This window comes from Euleptes europaea, chromosome 9 (genome assembly GCF_029931775.1).
Source record: "Euleptes europaea isolate rEulEur1 chromosome 9, rEulEur1.hap1, whole genome shotgun sequence".
Classification (NCBI taxonomy): Eukaryota; Metazoa; Chordata; class Lepidosauria; order Squamata; family Sphaerodactylidae; genus Euleptes; species Euleptes europaea.
In genome coordinates, this window is record NC_079320.1 from 43,249,734 (window position 1) to 43,274,837 (window position 25,104).

General features: G+C 40.8%; 1 protein-coding gene across 2 annotated transcripts in view; it reads right to left on the reverse strand.

Annotated features, from left to right (window-relative positions):
• Positions 1 to 25,104, reverse strand: part of NR3C2 (nuclear receptor subfamily 3 group C member 2) — a 145,736-nt gene that overhangs the window by 54,106 nt on the left and 66,526 nt on the right. Inside the window, exon 3 of one of the 2 annotated variants that reach the window (XM_056855208.1) lies at positions 12,131 to 12,270. In XM_056855208.1, the coding sequence (XP_056711186.1) occupies positions 12,131 to 12,270 (140 nt within the window). Of the gene's footprint in view, positions 1 to 12,118; positions 12,271 to 25,104 lie in introns of both variants that reach the window. The other variant, XM_056855207.1, reaches the window with a different exon arrangement.

The following is a 25,104-nucleotide window of genomic DNA, read 5'->3' on the forward strand; positions in this document are numbered from 1 at the left end:
TATCATTACAGCACAAAACAGAGTTTAAATACAAGAGAACCATATAAACTTGTCACAGTGGCAACGAATCAAAATTTAAGAAGAGGGTTCCAAGGTGCACAGTTAGCATATTATTGCATTCCTTTGTCAAAGATATGATCTTCATTTACTCCCAAAATCCCACCCCTGAAGTATTTTTCCTTTTCCTCACCACCACTTATTGTGCATTAAAAAGTAAACACAATTTTTAGACAGTGTGCTGTTTCAGTTTAAAAATCACTGTGCTGCTAATATATCGCCAGTACAATGATTGGCTTCCTACTGTGTGACAAAAGAAAGTTAGCATCATCAGTATCAGGGGATCAAAACTCTGGCATTTATAGGTCATATAGCTATGGTCACAGACCTCCATTATTGTTTTCATTCTTTGCATAAAATAATACAAACTGTTCAAGTCTTATACGAAACATGCAATCATCAGTATTGCAGAGGTTCCATCTCCCTCGCTTTATTATGACATTCCAAACAATTATAAGCTTTCCAGGATATACTTGATTATAATGCCTCAAATAGTGAAATGAAATTTAAAACACCTTTCCTAAAATAAATTACAGGGATGTATCCAGCTATTTGTGGACTTTGCAGAGTGGGACTTTAAATTCCCCCTGAAATTTCGTTCATAGGGACTGGCAGACTCTCAAGATCAGCCCGGGGAGGAAAGAGTCAGTGGAAACTGCTGCGCCTCTTACAAAGACAAATGCCCAGCTAAGTAGGGGAGGGGAGGGGATGTCTACTCACAAAGAGTGTGCACAGGCCCACCTGGGTTCCCACACCCCTCCCAAGCTGCCTCCTGCCAGGCGGGATAAGTGGCCCTCACCCCCACAGGGTGCATGCCGCTGGCGCCAAGCTGGTGGTACCAGCTTCCTCCCCTCAGCACGCCCAGCCTGAGTCGCAAACTTGGCCTCAGTTGAGTCTGGGCTGTTGCTCATGCAAAAGCTTTCTACCTAAGAGGCAGGAGGTGCACGCTTTACTCACAAAATCACATGTTGACTGTCTGGCTCCATACCTTATGTTGATACGAAAAGGACAGACAGTAGAACAGACCCTATGGACATTTTTACAACCAAATTACTATGCAGAAGAACTGAAAACATGCTAAGCAGAAGGAAGCAATAAAATGCTAATTCAAAACATACTAATTCCCTACTACATTATAAAAATCCTTTATTAAAAAGAATTCCTTCACAAAACATTCAAGACCTGATTCCACTTCAAACAGTGCAGCTTGAAGTTTCAGACTGAAAACTTAGAAAGTTTTCAGGAACTGAAAAATACATATTGTTCCTGTTGATCTCCTGTATAATAACAGTGCTGCCAAATCTATTTTTTTAAAACAACTCCCACAATGTTTTTTGATTCCTTTATAATGTTTTCATGGTAGTTAAACAGAAGATTGACAATTATCTTAAATCAAAGCCTTTAATACAAACAGTGTATGGCTCATGTTCTAGACTAATTTGTAGGTCTTGATGTTTGATTGACAATGTTCTTTTTCTGTTTAATGTGTACTGCAAATTTTTAGTGAAACCGAGATAGCCCAAACTGAGATTTTGTAATACACTATTATACTTTGCTCATACACCATGTATTAAAACTGAAAATGCTTAAAAGTATCAAAATTACTGGATCACATTAAAATTTGCATTGTGTCAGAAAATCACCTTGACAAATTAAGCTACTTAATCTTCCGAAGTTCTTTGCTGAATATTCTTCCCAGCACAAGTGCTTCCTCCAAATTCAGTTAACAGTGTGCTTCTAAACAGAGTTACACCCTTAAATCTATTGACTTGTTTTTACTTTGTTTTGTTTTTATGTTTATGGCTGCAACAGGGGTTAGATAGCAATAAAGATGACATTTAAAATTAACTATGCACAGAATAGATGGTTAAAAGATAAAGTTTGTTCCTAGCAGAGAGAGAAAAATCAAGCATAGAAGTTGCACAATTCCAAGCTAATGATTAAGACAATGTGCAAAAGATCCTTTCTTTGGCTTGACAAGAGACTTGATGACCTCTATTTTCAGTATTGCTGGGAAGTGGGTAGTTAACCTTCATAATGAGTATAATGATTAATACCTACTATGTAAACACAGTAGGGCACAAGGCCAAACTCATGCTTCTGACACTTCTAAACGTGCATTAGTTGACTTATAACAATAAATTTAACCAGATGATTAACCCTGATGTCATCTACCAGTCATATTTTTGTCTGAGTGCATGCAGCATCAAGGGACAGTAGCGCTGGAATTGTGCTCCAGTGCCTTTAATAACTGTTTGACAGACACAATTTCAACAAATGAATATTTTCCTAAAACAAAAATGCAGTGAGCGGGAGAGGTTAATTTTCTAAATTTCTCTTTCTTATGCTTTTATTAAGGCTATGGAGCCCATATAGGAAAAAACACCACAGTAAGAGAAAGGAACTATAATGTATACATCCAGTAGTGAAGTGTGGCCCCCATCTGAGGATATCCAAGTCGGTGGATCGGGACTACTTTGACACAAATGAGACTTTTCTACAAACATGGGGGATCCCCGGGATTGCGGGAAAATCTGAACCTTTTAAAAAAGGGATCAGGGAGTTTAAATCTCCCCCAAATGGAAGAGCATTGTCTGCACATCTGCACACAATGCACCACTGTTCACTAGAAGCTGGATATGTGTGTAGGAGACACAACAGGAATTGCCACTGCTTTGGGAATTTCCGAGTCAGCAAGGCAAACAGGAAAGCAAGGGAAGCAGGGGGGCAAGCCACTCCCAGAATCCTGGGAACCTCTTTCGTGCCTGCCACTGAGGGAGAGTCAGGGCTGCCCTTCCCCAGATTCAGAGCTGCTGGGTTCCAGGAAGCCAGTGCAGCTCCCGGAGGCTCTGCCTAGAGCAGAGCAAGTGGCCCAGTGAAGATGGATGGCAGCAGAAGCCACTGCTAGCTTGATATGAAGCCAAGTGTGCAACCAGGGAGCCAGGAGCAACACCACTCTCTCCACCCTTCTCCAGTTAGGCTGCTGTTCCCCACCTCCACCAGAGAGAGACAGGAGGCAGGGAACAGGAGGTGGCCACGGTTGTCATTCTGCTACTGTTTGCTTTTGCTTCTTTCTGCTTCCTCTATCTTCCCCCCCAATCAGAAGATAATGTAGGCAAGAGAAAGTGGGGGTAGCAAGGAGAAAGAGGCGCCATTGCCCCAGTCTGAATCAGAGAGACAAGGTTGGCAAGCATCAGCAGGCAGGAGAAAGAGGCAGGGGCTTCCCTCTACCCCTCCAATGGGCTGTTGGATGAAAACAGCCACCCTTCACACACAGGGAAGTGCCCAAGGGAAGAGAGTTCCCATAAGAACTGACTATTCCCACTCCATCGTACTCACTGTAAAGCTCTTCTTGCCTGAGGGCCTCATCTTCCATCTCACTACTGAATGGCGGTGATATTATGAAGGGAGATTATTAGAATCATAGTTTGAAGGGGTGACACAGGCCATCTAGTCCAACCCCCGGCTCAATGCAGGATCAGCCTAAAGCAGGGGTCCTCAAACTTTTTAAACAGGGGGCCAGTTCACTGTCCCTCAAACACTGTTGGGGGGCAGACTATAGTTTGAAAAAAATATGAACAAATTCCTATTCACACTGCACATATTTTATTTGTAGTGAACAAAAAATAAGAGAAACAATACAATATTTAAAATGAAGAACGATTTTAATCAACATAAACTTATAATATTTCAATGGGAGGTATGGGCCTGCTTTTGGCTAATGAGATGGTCAATATCCGGTTCCATATTTGTCACTGCTAGTCGTAGCAAGTGATGCAAGTGTTCATCAGTTAGTCTGGAACTGGTTGGAGATTTCAGATGTTTCATTCGGGAAAAAGTCTATTCACAGATATAGGTGCTGCCAAAGATGGTTGCAATTTTGAGTGCATGGTTCCTGAGATTAAGATATGTTTCAGAGGGGAGAGATGCATAGGAATTAGTAAGGCTGCTTGATTTGAATGCTTCTTTCAGAGAGTCACAATTCTGTAGTTCGGCCAATTCCATTTGGTAAATCCGATCAACATTTTCAATGTCAACAGAAGATGGGTTCCGGAAAAGCTGTATGTCCTGTTCATGGAGATGAAGCTTTTTAAATCTAATTTGAAACTCCTTTTGTAACATTTCTAGTAAATCCACACATGTTTTGTTTGGGAACGCAACTTTCCGTCTTTCTCACAGGGACTCAAGGAGGATTACGTAAAGTGTGTCAACACAATCAACCAAATTGGATATCCAATAAACCAGGGGTCCCCAATGCACTGCCCCTGGGTGCCATGGCACCCACCAAGTGTTTTTAGAAAAAGGTTATAGGTTGTATGAGCAGTGTGGAGAAGGTGACAGTATCAGACTAGAATGGGCAAGGACTTGGGTTCAAATCCTGCCAACAACATAGAATCTTGGAGTTGGAAGGGACCACCAGGGTCATCGAGCCCAACTCCCGGCACAATGCAGGAAATCCACAGCTACCTCCCCCCCACACACCCACAGGGACCCCTACTCCAGGCACACAGTCACATGCACACAGAGGGCAATTTCACACTTACTGAATAACGCACGTGGGGGGGAGAGAATCAGCACCCCCCTGCACACGCACGCACACACACACACACACACACACACACAGAGAGAGAGAGAGAGAGAGAGAGAGAGAGAGAGAGAGAGAGAGAGAGGCGGACAGCAGCTCCAACCACACCGTCGCCAGTCAGGCCAGGAGGCGACCGAGAGGGAAGGCGGGGGAGAGAGGAGGTCGGGGAGGAACCTCTTTTCTCCCCCACTCCCTCCGGCTCCCAGGAATGAGAGACAAACAAGGGCCGGCGTTGTGGTCCAAGGGCGGAGGCGACCCCAAGGGCCCCCCCTGCACCCAAGCACTCAGGGAGGGGGGCATCCAGAGGCGACTGAGGGGCCTCCACTGACAGAGCCCGACTTGCAGTTCGACTCCCCACCACCACTTCCCCCCCTCACTTCGAACTTCCTCACAAGCGCCCACTGGTTACGTGTCGCTGTCACCGCTCCTCACGGGGGGGAGGGGGGGAGGTCTCGGCTCCAAGCTCCAACTTAAAAGCTTCCCCCCAGCCCCTCTCGTGACAGAGAAGCCTGCCAAAACAGAAAGGCCACTAACTTAGCGCCCGCAGGGCTGATTACCTCGCTGGAGACTCGCGGCCACCGCCACACTCTCCTTCACCTCTTCACCCTTCCTTTCCCCGCCCCGTCTCGGCTTCCCTCCGCGCCGCAGCCTCCTTGGCTCTCATTCGAAATTCCCCGGCTGCCCGGCCATCAGAGCAGAGGCTCCCGGCTGCGGGGCCCGCCCAAGCTCAGACCCGGCCGCGCCTCTGCACCAATCAAGGGCTCCCGGCGGCTCTCGGCCCTGCCTATTCCCTCTGGGCTCCGCTTCCCGTCGATCAACCCACGACTCCCTCTTCCTCCTCCTGCGCTTTCCCTAAACCACGCCCACAGTCCCCTTTTGGCTGGGCCTTTCCCACTGGGGCTCCGCCCTCGCGCCGAGACACTCTCGCTCGCCCCAGGGGGCAGAATATCGATGACAGAAAGGGACGTTTTTTTTAAATGTTGTGCGCTGATTTGGGCAGGGACTTGTTCGTTTGTTTTTGGACAATCAACGTTATAGATGGAGTGCAAATAAAGGGAAACGTTCATGACTAATACCGTGTAGTAACTAGGGCTGCCAAACCCCAGGTGCCTTGCAGCTGCAATTTTTTAAAGGGGCCGGGTTTAGGACCCTAACGGGTCGGATCCGGCCCGTGGGCCGTAGTTTGAGGATTCCTGGCCTAAAGCATCCCTCACAAGTGTCTGTCCAGCTGCTGCTTGAAGACTTACCTGATATTGAAAAAACTGAATGTAAGCACCTGGTACTTACTCTGTGATCCTTATAATAAGGTATATGCTTGTTAGCAGTTATAGGTGCCTACAAGGCTGACAGATTTGGATGTGTGAACCACAAAATGGTGGTCGGGTAAGATTAATAAGGAATTATAATATGAAATTAAATTTTAATGTTTAGAAATATTTTCATAACTGTGATGTTGTATAATTGTAATGTTGGGTTTTAGATGTAGAAATTATTAATCTGATGAAGCAATCACCAGCGAAACAAAGCTTAAACCGGTGACTTGTCATATTATTGACATAACTTCTGGCTGTGATTTTTACCACGGTGCTTGCTGCACACAGACAACGATACAGCCTTGAGAAAGAGAGAAAGAGACATTATTGGTCAACCGCCATCAGCTGACTACGGAGGAGCCCAGTGCTTATACAACACAGAGGATCGCAGCAAGTGAATGTGTTGCTGTAGAGACTTGTGTGACTCTGATGAACAATAATTCGATCCTGTCTCTTTATAGTTATTTGATAAGCTTGTGTTAGTTGTAATATTACAAGGTTACTTTGTTTATAATGATGATTCTGTGAACTGGAAGTACTTGTCTATGTGAGCATAAGAAAAATATTTATAAAAATAACAAAAGGAATTTTTGTGGCTGCGTGTTGAAATACTGTGTGATAACAGGAGATTTAGCCAGTATTCAAAGTTGGAGCAACTATCCCCCTCTTTCAAAGGCTAGAAATATTTCCAGCTCCCCCCACCTACTGTCATATTACTAAACACCTTTCTGATTTACCTTGTTTCTTCCCCAGGACTGCTAGTGTAAGGGAGAAAAGAGAAAAACAGAGAGAGTGAGAGTAGTCATGGAGAAGGGAGAAAGTGAGAAAAGGGGTAGAAGAAGGGGAGAGAGAAACAGATAAAGGGTGGGAGTAGAGGGGAGGAAGCAAAGATGGGGGGGATGGAATGGCTGCTCATGCAAGTTACTTGTGGGTCCCTGCTTGTCACCTGTATACTATTTTCCTAGTGCGCCCCCTATCTGCAGATCTGTGTACTTGTAATCAGTGTAAGGACTTAAAACTCTTTTAAATTTTTCTGTTTGCACTACAAACTGCAGAGCACATAGTCACTTACAAGGTGACCCTGTGGAAAAATGACAAATATCCTCTGCAATATCCAAAGCCTGCAAAATTTCAGCAATGGATTCGACAGAAAACTGTTCACTGCCGGTCTATTCTGTTTTATAATAGCAAGAGTAAGATTATTACTTTCTTACAGAGTGTTGGCCTTCATTAGTTTTTTGATTTTACATGCTAGTGCTAAACAATGAGTGCTGTTATTAATTTCTCTCAAAAGTATATCATTATAATGACACAATATCAGAGCAAATAAGCACCTATCACTTTCACAATTTCAGCTAGCATTGTTACACACATGAATCACATGGTGCACAGACTAACAGAAGTGTCTTTTATTTCTGGATCTATGTGGCAGAGAATAAATGATTGAGTACTTGACTGCATGTATCAAATTACACGTAGGAGAAACATAATAAAAATAGACGAGACTTATCTAAAACTGGTTTTCTTTGTTAAAAGTTTTTTGTTTGTTTGTTGAGTTTTCAAATGTGTAGACAAAGGTAGTACCAGAGGCTTCTTTCCCTTTCATCCTAATGCTGCAATCTTTTCCAGACTTACTACAGTCTAAGCCCACTGCTTTCTATGGGCTCAGACTGGAGTAATACTGCATATGATTAAACTGTAAACAAATATGGTTCCTCTACAAATGACTCCACAGTCAGTATATTTGTAAGCATGTCTACCACAGACTACTCACAACATCCTAAAACTAAAACATATGGACTAATAAAACAACTGGGGGAGGGGTGTCACCACCTACACCATATTATTTACAGTAAGTTTAAAAGTAGATTACGGCTTCCCTGGGCAGTTGAACAAATAGTTTCCCTAATCATCCCCATGAATAGCTAAGATAGTAGCCAACACATCATGGTTCATCTGTAAAAAAAAAAAAAAGATTTAAGATCCAGTTTTACATCTATAGTGGTTTGCTTCTGTTTTGCATTCTGTAAAAAAAAAATGCCTTATATAAATACTGACTTAAGGAACACCAGAAAACCTTAGGCCATTTATTCAGGGTCGACTCTGCTCCTCGCTCAATGCTGATTTTTTAAATCCGACCTTTAAAATGACTGTTCACGGTCCCGATGTAAGAGGAAAAAATCAAACAAATTTCACCCCCACTCGCCTGCTCCTTCATTCCTTCGTTTGCATAGCAATTAGCAATAGTCATGTGCGTAGCTAAGCAGTGGCTGGGATTCTGCATGCTTCCTTCAGTGAATGCTTTGATGTGGGGATGGAGCAAATACAAAAGGTCGCATTAAAAGGGCTCTTATGAAATGCGAAGCAGGTATGCGCCAGCTTCGCAGTGACGTCTAAAATGATGGTTCAGCATGAAGAAATAAAAAAAAATGCAGGGCACTTCAGCCTGGAACGCGCTACTAATTACCAAGCATAAACGGCCTTAGAGAAAAAAAATCTGAGCTCATTTCTGCATATCATTAGAAAATCTGAAGTTTTGAAATTTTCCTTGCTGCAAAAGCATCAGTTTTAACCCCTGTTCCTGTCATCAGCAGTTTTCATTTGTAATTACCCATGGCTCCTGAATCTGCTAAAACTATAATTCACTTCTTATGCATTTTAAAACTAAGGGATTGAGTGTCTGCTAGGGACTTTTCCCCCCTGAAACACAACAACAGACTAAGCCTTTTCCATCTAACACCTTCTCCTAGGCTTTCAATTCCACTGTGCTGTTTGCTATGCAGTTCACACAAGTCCATAGCAACAACCAAGCACTTCATTACCAACAACCTGTAAATGATCTGTTGTAAAATGTCCTGCCTTTAATTAATATCTCTCAGCTTTATTAAAATGCAGCCTTTCGAACTGCTTCCTGTGGAATTTTATTATAATTATTATTTACATAGCACTAGCAACCTATACAGTGACATAAGCAAAAAATAAAAGATATCTGTCCTTATGAGCTTAAAGTCTAATTTTCAACAGTCGAACAAACAAGAGAGAAATAGGAAGAGACATTGGATGAATGTGAGCGGTCTTGACTATCTACCCCCACTGTATCCTTAGGACAATCATTGACCATGGCAACATCCGCATTTTATGAGAGCAGGAACTAGCAGAATACTGCTTTGCAATACTGCCCAAGAGAAAAGCTTAAAGTCTGGCGACTAGTAGCATCAATAGCAGTGTAACGTTATATTGATAATACATTAACCCATTTGTGATCTCATTTATACTTGTGTCCCTTTATTACTATATATTATGATGTCATTTTGCCACAATTGTGAAATATTGGAGTGAAGGAAAATATCTGAAAACATACAGATTCTGATTAAACAATATTGAATTCCAAGGTGACACTGGTCTTGAGAAAATGAATTAAAGGAACTGCAGTCTCTAATGGAAAGTTACTGGTTCCATTAGTGTTGAATAATAGGAGAACAGAGGGAAGCATAATGTAAAGGTTGTGCTAACAAATGATGCAGGCAAAAATACTACATGCCAGAATGCAATAAAACAAAGGCAGATCCAATAAGCCATTTGAAATCCATCTTTTGAGAACTAAGGAGAACAACTTGCTTGGTAAAAAAAAATGTATGCAAATTTTTATTCATTTCACATTTACTTCCCAGGTACTTCACAATCTGAACTTTGGTATAGGATGCATTGCTTACTTCACACATAAGGACTTCATAGACTCTACTGTAACATGATTTCATGCTATAAATAATTTTAACCTTGATACCTAAGCACCATCTCCTTAAGAGCTAGATCAAATATATGCTAAATATCATTATGGGTCTTTTGGGAGCAATTCAGCAAGTGTAGTGTAGGTTGAGTCTACAGAAAGCAACGATGAAATAAAACAGCTTTCTGGTTATGGTTCATTCAGAGTCCTGAAGTCAAAATGAAAAGAGAGCTCTTACTGCTCCTTTGGCCTGCAAAAAGATATCTGCACGCAGAAGTACACAGTTTCAGTTCAGGCATCACATCAAAACAAGCCACGGTTCAGCTTCAAATATACACCTGTTAAAAACTTGGATTAAAGCTGCCCATCTTTCATTTTCTCAGCACTCAACTTTACAAATTCATCCCATCCCTAGATCAGTATCTACATTATAGAGATGGGAATGATGGCTGTAATTGTGGTTTCTCAATTCAAATGTCACTCCAAACCACAGCTAGAATACTTCTAACCATGATATTTTATTTAATGTTGCTGGTTGACTACGAACAATTCAGTTCAATTTGTCAATTCAGGCCTCACACCAAACAATAATTAAGGTTGCTTAACCATGGAATGATGTCTGAACCAAGCCATAAAAAGGGCAGAAGCCATCAAAAGCAGCAGCCATGTGTCACCTCCTTATTTATCACCTGGTTATCTCTAGTAAAATAAAACATGTTGTTTAGTATCACTGTTACAAGCACCCTGCCCCCCAATCAACAGTCAATGAAAAGAGCACATGACTCTGATGGACTTAGAAGGATGTATCTCTGCTTAGGATGGCACTTTTACAGTACAAGGTTGCTGTTTTCCATGGTAGTCACTTGGTAGTCCTCTAACGTTTTACTGCAAGCATGCTTATAAAACTTTGATTCATTCTTCACTTTTTGTAAGAATGGGTCAAGAATTTTTAACAGAGAGCACAATATAAATATTTTAAATAAATAAATAACATTGCTTAGTGCAAGCTTAACTGCACACAAATATGAAACAAAACAGAACTAAAATTCATTTTATCCCCTGCCCCCTGGACTGCAGTTGTGTGTGTGTGTGTGGTTCGTATCATATTTTTCACTGAAAGGCATAACTTCACTGTTGGCCACTGTAGCAGCTTCTGTAGTTCCTATATAACCTTCATCCCCTCCTCCCCACCATACCACTTTTATGTCTACCTCTCCAGAAAAACCATACATCACATTTTAGGAGTAGCCATCTCTACATTACCATTCCTGATAGCCAGCTGAAGATTCACTCTCATGGAAGCCTATTAAGCTCACTGGGAGTGCCATCACTACATAAAGGGTGCAGAGCTGCCCATTCAGTTGACCCTTCTCACTTTTTATAAGCATTCCAGGCCCACTGACGAGAGGAATTTTGCTTGAGTACAGAGAAGGGGCCTAAACTGCTCCACTGTAGTTGGGGATACAAGATTGCAAAGGTGTGTGACTGAGATCAAGATGAAGGAAGGACACATGGGATGACCGAATAGTCATGGAAATGGGCAGGATAAAGAGCCTGGGCAGGATAAAGAGCCTGGGCAGGATAAAGGGCCAGGACATGGACTAGTTTGGAAAAAAGCAGAGAATACAGATTGTTTTTCAGGTGTGGAGATTAAGCTAGAGGCTTAAAGTGGTTGGGTTTCAAATGGCCATCTCTCTCACTGTTTGAGTAGCTTGTAATCACTTATTCTCAGGCACTTGAAATTCAACTGCACTCCTCTTCAGGTTATCACGTTTTTTAAAGGACAGCACAAATGCTTATAAAGCTTCAAAGGGTGGGTTCATGGCTGTATAACTATCATGCCTTCAGCTTAGGTTTGCCAACCTCCAGGTGGCACCTGGAGATTTCCCGCTATTACAATGGATCTCCAGACGACCAAGATCTATTTCCATGGAGAAAATGGCTGCTTTAGAGGGTGAACTCTATGGCATTATACCCTGCTGAGGCCCTTCTCCTCCCCAAACCTCACCCTCCCCAGGCGCATCCCCTAAAATCTCCAGGCATCTCCCAACCCAGAGTTGGCAACCCTATTTGAGCTACATTTTTAAAATATTTATGGATTTCTGGAGCACAGTTGGATGCTTCGTCTGCTTGTCTCTATCCATAATTCTCCTCCAGCTCATGAAAGGTTCGGGCATGTTTCTTTGTGGCTACACAGAATTCTTTACTTTTATGTCTAACAGAAAAAACAAATCAGGATTTAAAATAACGGGTGGATGTGACTTAATATTAAAGCTTAAAGGCATACAACATACCATGGCCAGGTGTTCTCCAGATAAAGCAGGTATGCATACCCTTTTGAATCATGCAATAGTTTTTTCAGGCTGAAGGCACTATGAAGCATGCAACGAAAGCACTGTAAAACTATATAAAAAAGTATATAAAAGGAGGACCCACATGAAGATTTACCTTCCACTGCTCTCTTGAAGAATACTTTACAGCTGCCGCAAGTGACTACTCCGTAATGGCATCCAGATGCTTCATCCCCACACACCAAACACACTTTGGAGGGTCTGGAGGATCCCGATGATACACTTCTTAATGAGGAGCTATGAGGAAAAATTAAAAGATCCATTTATTTCAAATCATACTGGCTTCAACATAAACAGAAATTTATTAACTTTATGTATTAAAATATCTGAGGTATAAAATTTAAGCTGGCACATCCATTTTGAGGGGATATCTCTAAGTGGCAGTTCTTGACAGGATATGTGGCATTTTACTTACTAATTTACCTATTTCACTTTCCTCAAAATCACTAGGGCAAAATATTTAATAATGTATTCACTCTATTACAGCAAACCTTCCATTAAGAGGAACGGGACACTTCTGCACATGCTCAAGAACAATTTAATGACAACTGAATACAGACATGTAGCATTCTGATAAATGCCAAACAAAAGCTTATTAAAATTTATTTGTTTAGAATTCTAAACCCTCCCTTTACTATTAGTCCTGATCTAAACATAGTAAATAGAGGTTTCATTAAATTTCACTTAAAGGATTTTTTTTTGTCTTCACACATATAGTAATCAGATTCTGTTCTCAGCCATCCCAGATTGACCCACATTTATGCAGAGCCAAGGCAGATTGCTATATTTCTATCAAGAGTGCTGAGAATGGCTTTCTCCCTCCAACAATACTGATAGCATCAGCCCCCTGCTCACTATCTGTGAACCCCAGGTATCCCTCCACCCATCTAATAACTAACAACAGCTAAGACCTGCTTAAAACCTGTCAACACCACTCAATTCACACACTTACTAGGCTTTTCACTTGCTTACAGTTAATTACCCCTGTTCTTTTCTTGTAATTACCTCATGAAGGCCCAGAAGGCCTGGCAGCTCCAATGTTCTTTGGCTACCATGGCTTCAGCAGCCATTCCCAGAGTTCACAGCTTCTAAAACCAAGGGCTGTTGGCATAGTACTAATAGTAGGTTCTGACTCTGCTTAGCTTCTAAGATCTGATGAGGCTATACCATGCTGCCTTCCCTCCCAAGCGCAGTTAGGAACAATTAAATACAATGTTCCCCATGTTTGGCATTGGCAAATATAAGGGATTTCAGTTTCACAATGCAAAGGCAGATCTAAAAAAATTTTTTTTTAAAGCTCATCGCTACCTACATGGTTCATGGAGCTAAAACAAACTTTAAATTGCACCTGGAGAGTTTCAGGTAGACAAGGTGTTGGCATATTAGTCTGATCTGCTTCTACTGGCTGACTTCCACGAGCAGTTCTGCAGACTTTTACTCACATATTAAAGGTAAAAGTCCCCTGTGCAAGCAACCGGGTCATTCCTGACCCACGGGGTGACGCCACATCCCGACGTTTCCTAGGCAGACTTTGTTTATGGGGTGGTTTGCCAGTGCCTTCCCCAGTCATCTTCCCTTTACCCCCAGCAAGCTGGATACTCATTTTACCGACCTCAGAAGGATGGAAGGCTGAGTCAACCTTGAGCCAGCTACCTGAAACCAACTTTCCATTGGGATCGAACTCAGGTCATGAGCAGAGCTTGGACTGCAGTACTGCAGCTTACCACTCTGCGCCACTCTGTTATTGATAATCCGGTCAGAATATCAGGTCTGCTTAATTTAAGGGTTGGTGGTGCACATAATAGACTAAGTATAGGATAGGATACCAAAATCAGCTTGTCCATGGGGGCCATAATATTTACCGTGTGGATCATGTCAACAACATCATGTACCCTCTATAACCCATAATGGAGTGGATTACATGGTAAGAGCTCTCAACTGTACAGTTTGGTTGGCAATCACATGTCAGTGTTTAAAAGCCATTCCATCTCAGGATATTGAGAAGACTATAGGTACTTCCTTTGGGTTCAACCACCTCCAAAAGGAGTCAGGAAGGTAGAGCCATTGAACAAGACAGCCATTCTACCAGAGGTTAAGTACAATATCTCATTACCATTAATATTTCTTTCTTGTAAGTTGCTTTGAGAACTTTGTCAGTAATAGCAGCAGTGAACAGAGTACATCAGCACCAAGACTTCCAAAACGGGTTGCAAATATTTCCCTCTGATCCCCACCCTTACCCCTTCTCCCCCTCCTCCACTTTTTCGCTTGGAAATTCAAATGCCGAACAACTGAAACTTGGATAGAATGTCTGCTACAGATTAGGAGAGGTACCATCAAGTCCATGAAGATGCAAGCATGACTAATGAGCAGAGTCAAGAAAGACAAAACATATTTCAAAAAGTAGAAGACTTGTCCAAATGAAGAAAATGAGGAGCACAAATTCTGGCAAAACAAATGCAAGCTGATGATGGAAAGCAAACAAGCAAACAAACAAAAACAAACCTGAAGAGTATATTGCTTTAAAAACAGATGAGCGGTGAGAGTTCCTTTAAAAACATAAGAGGCTAAAAATCAGCTGGGGAGGGGGGAGCTGTTGAACTATTAGACAACAAAGGTATGTAAGGAGTGCTACAGGAAGTTATAAAGAATGCGGAAAGCAGACTGAATGCTTTGCATTGGTCTTGATTGTAAAAGATGTTCCATAGATACCAAAACCAGAAAAATGAAATTACTGATCTCTTAACAAAAAAACATGTAATTTGGATCCAAAACTAGCCTTCATCCTCTAGGATTACAAAGCGCCAAACATAATTTCTGAAAAGGGATTGGGGGCGAGATCCAGAGGTAAATTGACGGAAAGCATTATTAAAGACAGAACTATCAAGCATGCACAACAGCAGGCCTTACTGAGAAAGATATCAGTGTGGCTTCTTCAAAGTGTAGCTCTGTCTCACCAACCTATGGGAGTTCTTTAATAAATATGTGGATAAGAAAATCCAATGGACATTATATACTTGGACTTCCAAAAAGCTCACCATTTAATATGGGGAAAGCATAACTTGTAAATGATAGTAATGCACATTAGCTGAAGCGGGGGTGAATTCCCAGTGATCATTAAAAGACCTGAAATGTGCTGCATCTGTTGTGTGCTGCACAACAATTTAATAAGAGATAGGGATTCTGGGTCCCTGTCTTGCTGCCATACCCCTAATCAGCATGAGGTCAACAGTGACCTTTATATCTCTTATTTTCCTTCGGCACACAACATAAATTCCACTGTATGAGAAGCTCACTAATTTTAACTCTGTCAGCTTTTTATGATTCAAGGTAAAAATATCCCCAGAGGAGTTTTAGATTGAGTTCCAAATTTATTCAGCGATACAAAGACTATTTCATAATTGTGCATAGCTAGATAAATGGTATATTATGGTGTCAGGATAATTTGACATTAGAAAGTAGAAGTCTGCCATCTAAAAATTCTCAGGCTGCAAAATTATGTAACTTCTGTTTTATTACAAAAGTGGAAATTATACAAATGCACTTTTTTGGCCATACAGGCTGAAATCCAATGAGATGCTTGGGCATACCCAGTGGGACTTTTGGTTTTATTCAGCTTACTGGGGACTTCTGTTCAAGAAACAAACCCAAATCTTCCATGACACATAACAACCTCTGTGGTTATTGGGATCCTGGTCTCTGATTTAATTTTTATTTGTCAAATAAAAGAAGCTGCTTTGGTGCTATTTTGTGGCTGCTTCAGCTGAGCCAGGAGGTCAAGTGGTTTATCCTAGGTCATATCACAAATATAAATGGCTCAGACCAGATTAGGGACTAGGATTGTATTGGCTCTGAATCTCTTTCATGCATCTGAGTATGCTGCCTTTTAAACGAATCTGCGCCCACTGTATTAATCCCACACTGGAAATAATGCTGCTCCTCCTGTTTTGCCTCTGCTAATCTGTAAGGCTCAGTAGACCGACTCATTGTGATATTTATACATCTATTACATAACACCACAACACTGTCTGACAATTGTTGGATGATGACAGCGGGTTGTTTATTATATCGTTGAGGGAAGCCCTGGCAAATGTACATGAATGAATAAGGAATGTTACTTTACATTATATTTGTAGATGAAAGTGATATACATCCCCACCTAACAGCAACAGGTAAGATTGTTGCCATAATTCATGTTTACCTATATTTGTAAATCTGATACTGGGTGACATTATTGTGGATTCACATTTGATTTGAGCAAAGAATCTGCAGTTCTATTCACATAGTGGATTTACTAGGTCAAATGAAACTGCATACAAAGGCAGTTGAAGGGGGAGACTACATCTTTAATCTTTTTTGTTGTTGCATACTTAAGCAAATACAAGAGCTGCTCCTTCTCCGCAACTACCTGTACAAAGTCACTGGGAGCACAGGTTTCTAAATTTTACTAATTCGGGATATAATCCACCAGGAAATTCTCCTGCACAATTGTCCTAGAAATAAACTGGGCATTGGTACAATGCAGGAAAGAAAGGGGTGTGGGTGCAAGAACAAGGACAATTTCTTACTGGTGTGTGTCTTTGGAGGGAACAGATCAGCATTCTGAGTCCTAGTCCAATCTAGATGCATGCAATGGAAGGATAACAAAGAAGCATCTTAAACCCACCCAGGGTGACTATCTATACCTTTTTAGGAATGTCTGGGGTGACATGGGAAATTGTTTTTTTGTAATACTACCATCTCAGTATGATCAATTATAGTACTAAAATGATAACAAAAGGTATCACAACACATGGACAACTTTCACTCTTTCAATACTCAACTATGGAAGAACCGAGAACCAACTTCTGTTAACTTAGTTATGCAACAACTCTGAACATTTAACAATATTAAGATGCAAGAATTGTTTAAAAAAAGAAACTGTGAAACTTCATAGTCACACTGATCCAAACAGCTATTAACTGAGAGATGTGTAATAGATCTTATTAGTAGAAAAGGCCATGCATGTTTAGGGTTTTTACATTACCAATCCTTACTAGAGAGTCAACAAAGAATTTCCCATGAACACTGAAGTAGGTCAACTCAGACTATTTTAAATTTATTTGTATTTTTAATCTCCCCCTCCTCAGCTCTTGTTCTTCCCTCAGAATTGCTTTCCTTTTAAAAACAAGGTAGAGTCAGTAATAAATTGTGACATTAGTGGGACTTGAGGACACCCACCTATTACTAGTAATACATGGAAACAATTATCAGTGATTCCACATGGCAACTGTTTCCTCATACTACCAACTTTCTCTTCATGGCTACTTATGTTGTTCTCGTGAAAACAGCACAGTCCACACACTAAACAGTAGCACATTACGGAATAACAAATGCCATGTGAATTATTTAGAAGCCACCTTCCTATGGTGGCCATAGGAAAAATTTGGAGGCAGTTGTGTAAGGCCACAAATAAATGTGCCCAGCACTGCAAAATTGATTACCTATACATCGTATCGATTCGTCTAAGAAAAGAAATACCTTGATGGTGAAAGAATACATTCCTTATAACTTGTTTTCACCTGTGTGACATTACACACACGGAAACTTTGTTATTTGGTATATAAATATGGTTTGTTTACTCTCCTAGTAATTTCATTAGTAGCATTGCTTGTGCTTATAGAAGACAAGTGGAAATAAGATGAATTTAGGGGGAGGAAGATTATGGTTTGATAGAAGAATAGATGCTCCTCATGCAGAGGGTTCCAGGCTCTACCCCATACAACTCCAGAAAAGGAAATGCAGGAGCAAGCACTGGGGGAGGACCTTTCTTCGCCAGAGACAATACAGAGCCAGTGGCAGTTTAGAAAATACTGAACTAGATACAGCAATAGTCTGACTCCATCCATATAAGACAGCTTCCTATGTTCACAATGCCAACTGTGTTTGCAAATCACTGACCTTGACAAATACAGCTGTCAGCCCTCTTTTACTTAAATTGGCTTAAGTAACATTTGTATAGCTATTAATTAAAAATAACAGATTTTGTCAAATAAGAAGTCAATAAAATCAGATAATCAGCATTTTCAAAAGCTGATTATATGGGTGACATCAGTGGGGCATTATCCTTACAAAACCAGATGTTGTGTATACAAGCAGCATTTCAATGTATGATAATAAGCATGCTTGGAATGTCAGTCTTCAAGTTATAACCTGAATAAACTTGTTCCAAAATTTCTGCTGGCGGCAACTCACACCAGAGTTAGGGCTGTTTATCTGGTAATAAATAAATAAAATGATTTTAAGCTTTTAAATAGATAGGGGTGTGGTTTTTTTTACAGAAAGAGATGGGCAGAAAAACCTAGTGAGCACTTTGAGGCATCTATTGATGAAGGGAATCCACCTAAGACAGCCACTTATCCGTTATATGGCCAGGGCAGCATGGTTAGGATGCACCCTTGGAACTAAACAGCTACGTTTGCCAACCTCTAGATGGGGCCTGGAGATCTCCCAGAATTACAATTAATCTCCAGGCTACAGTAATCAGTTCCCCTGGAGAAAACAGCTGCTTTGGAGGATGGACTTTATGACATTACACTCTCACTGAGGTCCCTCCCCTCCCTAAATCCCCTCCACCCCAAGCTCCATTCCTAAATCTCTAGGAATTTCCCAACCCAGAGTTGGCAACCTTATGGGCAGCATTCAACTGAGCCATAGCTGCTGTATGGCATGGAGGGGTGTTGGTAGGGCACAATTCTGTGCAGGAAATAATTAAATAAGGCACCAAAAATGTTATTGCCACTCTCATTTGCTAAACAATAATTTTTAAAAAAATACGGAGAGCTGCCTGCCAACTGTCTCAGAAGCTTTCCCAGTTTCTCTGCAGAAACGTCAATCTCTTAAAGCAGCTTCACTCCACTCCCCCCTCCCATCTTGAAGTCTTAAAGGGCAAGACAACTGCTGGTTGCTTACAAGCATTACAGTAATACTTCTGTCTAGCAAAAGGAAGACTTTTCTTTCAAATATTTCATTTTTTCCTTCTTTTATTATGATATCACTGGATGGCAATGCTGCTCCAACAGCGTAACGGTATACTAGTAAGTCAGTTTTAAAATAAAAGGTCTGTTTTTCAGAAGAATATTTGCTATTGTTGCTACTGTAATGTCACTGTGCATGATCCTACAACTGACACCATATTTCCAACAAACTCTTTCTCACATTAACCCCAATGATTGACTCTTGCAAATACTAGTTAAATCAGCCATTTTTACCAAAATCTCTTGTTTTTTATTCCCTAATTTTTATTCCCTAATTTTATTCCCTACATGAGCAAAGCCCACAAAGACACTAATAAGGAGTTTCAAGGGCCAAAAATTGTTCTACTTTTCCCAAGACTGACAGACACGTCAGGCAAAACGGTCCCAGAACTTCCCTGGTAGTGTTCATATGGAACAGCTTCTGTTCCTGAATGCATTTATGAGGTCATTCAAGTGGGCTGCAAATGGCAGTTAGGGGGTGGGAAAGCAGTAAAGTTTGGACCTTAAACGTTTCAAGGTAATGCTTTATATAACTTCCCATGACAAAAGAAGCCAGTTCATGAGCCTTACTGCTTTTAATTAAAAGAAAATACTGCCAGATTCCAACTACTTTTCCTGTCTAGCATTCACACATCACATATCCTGCTACAGAACTTTCCAAATAATTAAATATTCAGCACTTTTAACTGCTCCCTGAAATTTTTAGGATACAGGGTCCCTTGAGTAGAGTTGGGAAATGCTTGGAAACTTGGAGGGTGGGGAGGGCAGAATTTGGAGAGGGAGCTCAACAGGGATGGGGATGCCATAAAGTGCACCCTCTGAAGCTTACATTTCCTCTAGGGGAACTGATCTCTGGAAATCAGTTGTAACTGCAGAAGCACTCCAGACTCCACCTTGTAAGCCTACTCTTAAGTCTCCCGACAATGTATAGTAGTCAATAAACATCCAGCTCTGGAAACCTACAATTGCTTGCACCTCTTATAGTTAAAATATAAATATTGTACATTCAGTATTGCAGGCAGAACCTGTAACCCCACATGCAACTTTCTGAGGACAATTTAAGGGCTTGGTACATAACCTACTTCTGTTACAATGTTTTGTTTGTTCTTCCTGGCTGTCTATTCTTACCCTTCCCTGAGATTATTATATTCCTTCACCATATTTCTGGTTCTAGGCATCACATAACTCAAGGTCACAAACTAGGCTAATGAATTAACAAGACCCATCTGTCTCAAGCATAATGGGAACCATGAGGCAGTTCTCCTATCCAAACAATGTGAGTTGCGTACATCACAGGTGACAGGATGCCATTTCCAAAGGACATCTTAGAGCAAGCACCATAAAGCATTTCAGCTGCAAGGATTTACCTCTACAGGCTCCAAATCAGATTTCTTATTTATGAGTCATCAATCGGAAGCATCTGTAGAACACTCAGCCTACAGAAACACCACAGATATAACTGTTCCTCTGAAAATGTAGCTAGGCCCTCAATTCAGCAAATTACCAAGCTTTAATTTCTATTCAGGTTGGAGGGAATTAATTTCACTGCTTTTAGTATATAGTATGATGTCTCCCAAATAGTTATTTTAAATTACTGAAGAATAATTTGAGTCCAGTAGCATTTTAGAAACCAACAAGATTTACAGGGGTAGAAGCTTTTGAGATCGAAAGTCAAAGATCTCTTCATCAGGCACCATATCTAATGAAGGGAGCTTTTATTCTTGAACATTTATACCCTCAAAATCTTGTTGGTCTCTAAGGTGCTACTGAAGAAGAAGAGTTGTGTTTTTATACCCTGCTTTTCTCTACCTTTAGGGAGTCTTAAAGTGGCTTACAATCGCCCTCCCCTCCCCACAACAGACACCCTGTGAGGTAGTTGGGGCTGAGTGAGTTCTAAGAGAACTGTGACTAGCCCAAGGTCACCCAGAAGGCTTCATGTGGAGGAGTGGGGAAATAAACCCAGTTCACCAGATTAGAGTCTGCCACTCTTAAACACTATACCACGCTGGCTCTCACTAAGCTGTTGAATACATGAATGTAAATTCATTTATCATAAGTAACTTCGAATTGTGTTGTACATAAATCTAGAACTTGTGCCATCTGAGAAAATAAATATGGTTACATGAGCAGTATTCAAAGCAATTCTACAGTTAAAATTTTTTTCAGAGAATTCTGAGCAGCACAGTTTTCTTCTCAGAGTCACATGGCAGGAAAAGGGGTGGAGGCAGAGCACAGTTCTAGCTTTACGTTTTTCCTCATTTAAACAGTTATAGGTATATAAATGAGATGGTTAGTTTTAGATCAAAGAGAGAACCATTATAACCCAACAGGGAGCAGTAGCAAGATACACTTTCTATGATTATTCTATATTCATTTCGGTTACAGAATTAATGTAGCATAATAACAGACAGCCATGATATCAGTAATTCAGATTACAAATTACTCACTGTTTGCTACTCTGCGGATGATGTTTTGTGAAGGCCTATGGCCACATACAAATAAATTCTACTACTAATTACTCACTGTTATATGGCAGGATAAGACACAAACGTTAGGAAGGACCAAGTTAATTACTGTTAATTTAGATAAATGGTTAAATGGTTTAAATCTTTTTATGCTAGCTAAATACAGCCTTGCTGAAAATCAACAGTTGTTTCAAACATAGCAACTCCCAAAATATTTATGGAAGTTGTATAACTTCCATAATTAATGCATTCCAAAATAATAAATTATTGTTGTCTTTTAAAAAGAAACATGTGATAGTGATAGTGCATGGCATTTTGTATGTATAACTATTTTACACCACACGCCTCAGACATTAAGCTACACACATTTTAGGTCTTTGCATCTGTTGATTATTGATATTTAGATGATATTTAGATGTCTGACTTCTGCTTGGTGTCCTCAATTTTTGGAGTATTTTGCACTGCTGTTTGAATCTATTTTGACCAAAAAAATCCCTTTTTTTGCCATCAAGTTGCACCTGACTTATGGAGACCCTGTAAGGTTTTTAAGGCAAGAGAAGTTCAGAGGTGGTTTGCCATTGCCTGCCTCTGCGTAGCAACCCTGTTATTCCCTGGTAGTCTCCCATCCAAATACTGACCGGATTTTGAGATCTGATGAGATAGGGCTAGCTTGGGTTTATTCAGGCCAGGGCATACTTTTTACTACTGTTGGATAATTTTGATTCCCTAACAGCAATTACAACTGATGTTCCCCTGGAGGAAATGCCAGCTTATGAGGGTGGGAACTAAGGTATCATATCTCTATTGAGCTCCCACCCCTCCCCAAACTCTGCCCCCCAGGCATCACCCCTATATCTCCAGGAATTTCCCACAGCAAAGTTGCCCCCCCATGTGGCCCGAGGAAGTGCCACTAAGGCAGGGAGGGAGGTGCTCTGTATTAAGAAACCCCCCTCTTCCTGTGGGTTTCTATGGTTTTTTAAACTATATTTTGTTGTTTTGTAAGCTGCTTTGGATCCTCATTGGGGAGAAAAACAGGCTATAAACACATATATACAATACTTCACCATGGTCAGTTACCAGACCACCAGTTGACTGGTTAACTGACAATATCTGACCAGAGCATCGATTATACAAGAAACAACATTATGCATTGCCATGCTTAAATCATGTATAAACAGTAAAGTAGAAAGGTACACACCCTGACCTGGATGGCCAGGCTAGCCTGATCTCATCAGATCTCAGAAGCTAAGCAGGGTCAGCCCTGGTTAGTATTTGGATGGGAGACCACCAAGGAAGTCCAAGGTTGCTGTTCAGAGGAAGGCACTGGCAAACCTCCTCTGTTAGTCTCTTGCCATGAAAACCCCAAAAAGGGTCGCCATAAGTTGGCTGCGACTTGACAGCACTTTATACACACACAGAAAGGTACACAGCCATGAACAGCACCTATAGAAGTATCCATCAATGATGATGACATGAATATGATCGTATTACATCTATCAGAAAGCAGAACCTTGTTTAATTAAAAGCTCTTGAGCTGCTGCTATTTAATCCCTGAACCATTTTGATGTGTTGATGGATTTCACAATTTACTGCAACCACAAAGTATTGAGAAAGTAAACTAGTAGAGACTAGGAAGTATGGCTGAGGGTTTTCTGTGAATGTAAGTTCAGATACAGTATCTACTGAAATGCAAGACTAGGTTTTTTTCCTAGGTATGCCATAGAATCATAGAGTTGGAAGGGACCACCAGGATAATCTAGTCCAACTCCCTGCAAAATGCAGGAAATTCACAACTACCTGCCCCCACACCTCCAGTGACCCCCTACTCCATGCCATAAAAGCGTGTGTATATGTGTTACATTTGCATTCAAGTTACAGTTATGTCCAATAATAATTTTTGTGTGTACAAAATTTTTAAGGGGGCTGTCTTACATTACAGCGTTCAAGTAAATACAATACTTGAATCAAGATGACAAACCTGAGCCTAGAACCATAGGTGATCCTGCTCATGACAATAACCCTATGCAAGTATTCATTTGCTCCACTGGAAATCCTACCTATGAGAGATGCTAAAACATATTTCCTCCAAATGTCGCCAAATTATAATAGAAGCACATGAAGGGGAAAATACTTATGGTGATGTTTTATGATACACATCTGAAACCTTTAAACATTTAAAAACAAAACAATCACCAGCAGTGCCTAACACTAAGTACAGGCAGGGTCAGGGGGGGCAGTGACAGCAATGTAAACCACTGTTCTAGGTTAGTGGAAATTATGCTATCATTGTCAACTTCAGGAAGAAACCCTAATATTGCTAGCAACCCAGGCACCAGAGCATCAAATATGTTGCCATGGGAACAAAGACTATTTTCCAGTCAGCCAGAAATCTTCTTTATGTCAATCATATCTGATCATGCAGGTCATTCCATTGGTGCAGCTACTTGTGGAGGCTGTAGATAAGTAATAAAAAGCACGTATAACTTGCCACAGAGCTGCTATACAGCTATATATTTTCATTCTAGCAAGCACAAATTCCCCTGTTCATCTGAAATGAAACTCTGCACAGTACTCGAAACTCTGCACAGTACTCAAAAAATTACAAAGATAATAAAATCACCAAAAGCAAGCAGCACAACAGTTGATAATATTAATTACCATACTATATAATGTCTGCTGGATTTTTTTTTCCTTTACAGCATGTTAAATTTTAAATAATGGCTGAAGGAATATTATTTTATAATTAATTTGATGAGCATTAAAATATAAAAAGGAAGCATTCATGTGAATTGCTAAAGGTGCGTATTAAGCCAACAGTCCAATAGATTTCAGCAAGGTTATATTGTGGCTGGTTCAGAATATTTGGTTCATTAAGCTACAGCCCAATAACAAAAGTTTCAACACACTTTTAAAAAATGTTTACCGTCAAGTCACAGCTGATTCATGGCGACCCCTTAGGGTTTTCAAGGCAAGAGATGTTCGAAAGTGGTTTGCCATTGCCTGTCTCCGCATCACAAGCATGGTATTCCCTGGAGGTCTCCCATCCAAATACTAGCCAAGGTCAGGGCTGAGACTGTGTGACTGGCCCAAGGTCACCCAGCAAGCCTCCTTGGCACAAGTGGGGATTTGAACCTGGGTATTCCAGGTCCTAGTAGAACACCTTAACCACTACACCACTCTGGCTCTCTCACACACAACACTGCAAAGTTTATCAGAGTATTTAAAACAATGCATAACTTGCACATTTTATTCACATTTATGGTTACATTCCTATTAATTTATTCTTAAAGACAAGTTTTTAATATATTTAAAGCTGCCTTTCACAGTATGATAAAGGAAATATGGCCAGATCTACTTGTCTTTTCAAAACTTCAGGTAGGAAACTGGAAAACTGTTGAATACACAAACAAGTACTGAGTGTGCTTGGCACGGAGATTTTGTGCTTTCATAGGTACCTGTAAACTTAAACAGAGGATAGCCCATGTAGTGAGGCATTCAAAGAAGAAGAAAGACAAAAACTCCTTATTGGCCTTGTGGCATACAGTAAATGCTCTGTTCACTGATACCAACGCAAAAGTAATATGTAAGAG